The 6,080-nt window shown below is 37.9% G+C and overlaps 1 protein-coding gene across 1 annotated transcript in view; it reads right to left on the bottom strand.

Annotated features, from left to right (window-relative positions):
- LOC106528474 (E3 ubiquitin-protein ligase SMURF2) overlaps positions 1 to 6,080 on the bottom strand; it is a 58,724-nt gene that overhangs the window by 11,253 nt on the left and 41,391 nt on the right. Inside the window, exon 12 of the mRNA XM_014023647.1 lies at positions 103 to 316. Coding sequence (XP_013879101.1) covers positions 103 to 316 — 214 coding nt within the window. The remainder of the gene's footprint in view (positions 1 to 102; positions 317 to 6,080) is intronic.

Consider the following 6,080-nt stretch of genomic DNA (forward strand, 5'->3'; position numbering starts at 1 on the left):
ATATATAGTAGGTTTTTCTTTTTTAAGGTTTATAGACTATAGGAAATCTGTCATTTTAATCACTATCATAGGTAAGTGTGTGAGTATTTTGACAGTTTTTACCTCAAAGATCTCCTCCCGGCTAACTTCGATGCGACAGTGACCTGCTTGGGGTTGTTGCTGTGAAAGTTCCTGTCGCAGGACCTTCAGCTTCTGCACCAGATCTCTCTTGTATTTGGGCACTGTCAGACACTCCGCCTCTTCAGGTAGCTGAGCTGGGGACAGAGCTTGCTGGGGCCCCCCAGGACAACCCTGGTCCTTTAACTGTGTTGGGTGACTGGAGTGGAAAAGGTGGGCAATGGAGGATGGAGAAAATGAAGAAAAACAGACAGAAGGAGACATGAAGAGGTAGTTTTTGGTCACAATGATCCATAACATGTTTAAAATTTGACCAAAACAACTGTAATTGCATTAGCATGATTACTGTTTTTGTTTCCTGAATCTGGTAGATGTAACAGATTTACACAAAGAAAGAGGGATGTGTTGTGTTATAACAATTCCCAACACATTTTATCTTATGAACACTCAAACCTCTAACCAAGAGAGCCTGGAGAAAATCTGATCAAGACCTATCAACAGCTAGGACTGATGGCCAGATGCTTGATAAATCACCAAAGAAAGAGAGGACAAAATGCACTTTAAAAAAAAGGTTCACAAACATTCACTGAAGGACAGAAGAACAAGCAGAGCTGCTGCTGAAATTAACCTAAACAGACAAGTTGAGTCTTCACTATTCATTTCTGATACATTTCCTACAAATGCAGCAAGTGGTTCAAAAACTATTTTTAAATCTTGACTCCAGCTGAGTCTGTGTGCTTTCCATGTCATTTATACTTCCTGTCTGAATATTAAGAATAATCACCACAAACACAGTTCCATCTCCTCACCACTGGAGGTGACACTTCTTCAGACTTTGAGGTGGAACTAAAAGAAAGCACCAACATTTGTGGAAACTTCCAGTTTCTATTTCTTCCACCAGCATAACATTGCAAAAGTCTTTCTTTTCAAAACACAAATGATGTTCTGGTAAATGTGGAGTGTAGTTTTTCTGGAGCTATTTTTATATTATGATTTTATGTGAACATGATTTCTTTGCTTATCACTGCAAACTTTAGTAACCCACCAGGGCCTACATGTTAGCAGAAGAAACAACAAACAACTCACAAGAAACTCTACAGTATTTGTAGTTAAAAGGTAGTAGCTCCAAGAAGTTGCTCAAGATGGAAAAAAAAAAAAAAAACAAGAGAAGCAAAAACTATCTACAACTACTGGTTACAGAAATTAGTCAATCCCTTTTTCTGATTAAGGTCATCTTTATTTACCTTTATTGTTTATTTTATTGTGTCCACTGGTATAGTTGACAAAATAAAAACATCTGCAAAGGACAGTAATGGAGTTAATGGCCTCTTTTTTGCACTTCACAGATTAATGGATACCGTGTAAATGTGACCATTTCTGAATTTTTTTTAAATTTGATTTGACTCTAGAAGTTTCCAGTAAAAGAACACAAAACATCTCAGATTCATCAAACTATTGCGACATACGTAATTAACACTGAATAATGAATCTAAATCCAGATCAAATACATGAAATTAATGTTGTTTAGTGACTATATTTTTTAATTTCACATTTTTACTACCAATAACACTACTGTGATCCTGATAAAGTCCATAACAACCCATCAATAATTTATCATGGTCTTCATCTTCTGTGTGTTGCAGCTTTTATTTTGCAGCTGACCCACTTTTAACACAAAATAAGGTCAACTTTAGGGAAGGGAGTGAAAGACTGTTTCACAAATACTGACCTTTATCCTGTTTAGGACTTCTGCCATTCTGAGCTTCCATTTCTTAAGACAAAATCAGATCTGGACAAAGGTGAGCCTTCTCGTTTTGGCCTTTTCCAGCCCACACTGTGGTGTCAGTGGTGAAATGCCTGGGTGGGCCTCGTAAAAACATAATCTTTCCCTTCAGCAGGACACCAGCCCTCATTTTCTTTCAAGGAGACGCTGAGCCAGCAGAAGATTTCTTTAAAAGAGGCTACTGTCCTATGCTGGGAGTGGAATATCAAGTCTGCTGTAGGCCAGACAAAAGCAGCAAACCGAGAGGTCTGGATTGATATATGATGGACGTGAGGCCCTCTGAGGCAGCCACACAGAGCCACCCCCTCATGCCAGCTCTCAAATGCTTTGATTCTTCAACTCAGTGGGTTAAAAAGGGCCCATCTATCTATTTGGGCTCTCCAAACTAAATGGATGCAGTGTTTTTGCCCAGTGTATCCCCGTATAATCAAGTCCGCTGCTATTTATTTTATTGGCAGGCACTGGGGCTCCAAGCATGTCAAAAAAAGGGTAAGACTGCAGCAGAGCAATCTTGAAAACCACTTTAGGAAGGAGGATGGCAAGAAAAGAGGCCTTAGAACAAATGGAATGATTTCCTGTTGGCTAAAAGACTCAAGAACCATATAATAAAGTGTTATTTTAGAGCACTCTTTTTGCGAGGGTACAGACGAGCCGTGATGGTAAACGCAGAAAAAAAAAAACGTCTTTTTATTTTAAATCATTGCAAAGGCAAAAGAAAAATACTGGAGTAAAACTAGATTTTTAAATTTAAATAAAGTGACGATAAATAAATAAAAAATAAATGTTCACCAAGATGCTGTTTGCACGTGAACAAGTAGGTAGTGCTGTGATCAGTGGTGGGCACCAGCCCGCTAAAGTGCAAATCCGCTAATTGCGGACCTAAATATTTCATTTGCGCTTTAGCGGTCTTATTAAGTTTCATAAATCATAAGCGGATTTGCACTTTCTAAAATTAAAATGTAGTACTGCTAGTAACTAATTATCTACCAGTCATCATTATCTTGAACAGCAGAAGGTATGGCTGTCAGTAAATCACAACATGTGATCTATCCAACAGCACCCCTCCCAGATAAACAGACTTATTGGAAAGGTATACATCCTTGCTGACTGTTGCTTTGGGTCGCAGTTCTCATTTCCCACAATGCTTTGTGTCTCCTTACGTAGCAGGAAGACAGTGTTTAGAACTCCCTGTTCCAGCTAAAACAGTTAACATTTGTAATCCATACTAAAATTTTGTAAGTATTGATTTATTTTACTTTACAATCGGAGCTCCTTTTTAAAAAAAAAAAAAAAAAGTTTAAACGTTGGAGCTCAATACTTGACGTAATTGGTCAAAGCAACGGGGTTAGAGATGCATAAATGATTTAAAGATGTTATGCTGATGGAGCTGGATTAACTACATGGAAAACCATAAAATCCAAACTCTTATTTTGAAGGGAAGATAGTTTCCTGTAGTCCGTGCTTTCGTTTCCAGTCACAAATCAAATCCGTCATGTACCCAGAATGCATCGCTTCAGTTATCCAATAAACAATAAAATAAAATAAATAATATTACTTTATTGATGCTTCTTTAATRAAAAATCTACAACAAACAAAAGAAAAAAAGGCAAAGAAGCAGCCGAACTAGCAATCCTCAACAACTTTTTCTTTTTTACAACAGGAGCTAAAGGTCTGTTTCAGGAACTCACATCCCCAGCAATCGGCGTTTATAGGAATAAGCTGTAATAGAGTTCATACACCGCTAGTTGGCAGTGTTGTACATATATTGTACATGAATTATTGCCAGCTAGTAAGTGTCAAATTGAACTTGCGCTTTAAAATTAGCTTCCACTAGTTTTTCTATGGCATAAGCGCTTTTGAGTTTGTGGACCTAAATATTTAAACAAGCGCTTTAGAAATTGCAGAGCTAATTTTTGGATTAGCACTGCCCACCACTGGCTGCGATTATTGAATCGGCTGCAGGACTGCGTCACTAGCATGGTGAATGAATGCAGTTTCAAATATTAAAAATGGTGATTACACAAACATTTGTTAGGACAGAAGATGAAGTTGGGTTGCTCCTACATGTTGAAAAGAGTGAGTAAAAACAAACAACACGCTACTATCCACTATTGTTACTGTTCTGCTTTTCATGCAAGCGCAGAAAGACTACTGACTGCAGCCGTCTGTAGTGTGCATGCACGATTTCAAACCAATGCTGGGTGTTTCCAAAAACCTCCTCTGAGACCTGAATTCAAAAGGTTTTGGTGTCAGGAAAAAAACGACAGCTGTTGTCATACGCAGATGGCTGAAACGCAACAGAAAAGCTACAGTTTCATTTAAAATGTTGTCGTCATAAAAACAGGGCCTATGGAAGATGGAAAACAAAGGGCAACAAAAAGTCAAGGAATTAGGATGCCAATATTTCCTGAACTTCATCAGCTTCACCTAAACATTCAGAGGCCTTCAAGTACTTGTGTGATTGCAGTTAGTGGTCACTGATGATGCATGCACTACAGAGCAAAGCTGCATGTTTGTGTGTGTAAGTGTACATATTTCACAGAGCAGCTGGCACAGGTGAGGTGCAACGAAAGTTGACTAAGTTTAGTCGTGGTAAAGCCACACCAGCCACCCTGACATTTGCTCAGCCCAGAGAAGCTAAAAGCCCTTTACGAGCCTGCACAGTCACTTTTTCTATTCTTGCTGAAGGCACAAAAGACAAATCAAAAAGCCAAAAAAAAAAAAAAAAATGCCAGTGAAAGAATGACCTCTAACATTCTTCCCAACAGCTAAGCTCCCCACATCTGCCCTCCCAAAAACAACGTAAATTACAGGAAACCCGATGCAGACAGACTGTGGTGAAGAAAAGTGCCTACTGAGTAAAATGGGTTACATCTGTAGACACAATGAAAGATTAAAAAAAAGTTACAATGTTTTATCGCTGATGATAATCTCAGTTTCGATTTAACGAGATTTTTCTGCACTCTTTACAGTTAAGTTTAACACTTCTCAGAAACAAGCTTCAATTATCTTTTATATGGACAGATTTAAAGGGCTGACAAGCAGCTCATGTCAACTTTAGAATATTTATATAACATATGAATAAAGCAGAAGCCCTTCGTTATTTTTTTCCCCTTACACTCTTTGCTTAACAATGAGGCAGTAAATATTGTTGAAAAAAATCTACAACTATTTTCAAATCACAAGTACCTACAGTAAATATACGAGTTAGCATTCATATTAATTTGTCACAGGGTAAATATACCGCACCATAGTGGGTACCAGACTCAACACTTCCTGAAACATCCATGCAAATATTGGCGTACATGTCATGAAGATTTACAAACTGGTTGGGAAAACACCTACCGATGCCCACTGAATCCAAATCCAGCGCCAACTAAAAAAACCCCTCAGCAAACACTGATGTAATCTTTCAGACACAGACTTTCTGCTGGAGCAAGAAGAGGAAGCTCAGTATGTGAGAGACAGTGTGGTAGACCACAGCAATGCAGATGTGTCTGACTGTCTGAGGGTTTAAGCCCTTCATCAGTCAAGGTCAAAACGAAACAAGGCTGTCTCAGTTATATTTACATCTCGAGGATCAGAGAACTGAGGTGCAAACTGTAGACTGAGCTAAAATGGATTATCTGTTCTGTGAATCAGACCTTGTAGACAAAACATGTTCGTAAAGAAGGGGGTAAAAAATGAGTGATAAAACAGTGAAAAAAAATCTAAATAAAAAAATGCGTGGCATGTCGGCAATGGCTAAGCTTAAACATTTAGCTTCAGTTTTTTCTGTCAGTGGAAGAATAAAATAACACTGTCAAAAGTTGTTTTTTAAATGTCCTTTTAAGGTTTAGAAACTAAGTGTGAATTGAGGAAAAATATTTAGTACGAATCAGAATTAGCTCCAAAGATACTGGTCGTTGATGAATTTGACCTGAGCTGTTTTAATAGCATGCAGAATAAAACTATTAGTTTTTTTTGTTTGTGTTTTTTAATTAAGAAGATTTTTACAAAAGATAGCTTACTTGAATAGGTAAGCAGCTAGTTAAAAACATATATGGAGCAGTTAGCAATGGCTGTCATTAACCTAATTGTGGGATGCAGATTGAGGATTGTTTCAGGGTTTTACACAGGATTTGTAGACTGTGACCCTTTTCTGTATAAAACACACACATTACTGTGTGTGTATATATAT

This window comes from Austrofundulus limnaeus, unplaced genomic scaffold (genome assembly GCF_001266775.1).
Source record: "Austrofundulus limnaeus strain Quisiro unplaced genomic scaffold, Austrofundulus_limnaeus-1.0 Scaffold384, whole genome shotgun sequence".
Taxonomy (NCBI): domain Eukaryota; kingdom Metazoa; phylum Chordata; class Actinopteri; order Cyprinodontiformes; family Rivulidae; genus Austrofundulus; species Austrofundulus limnaeus.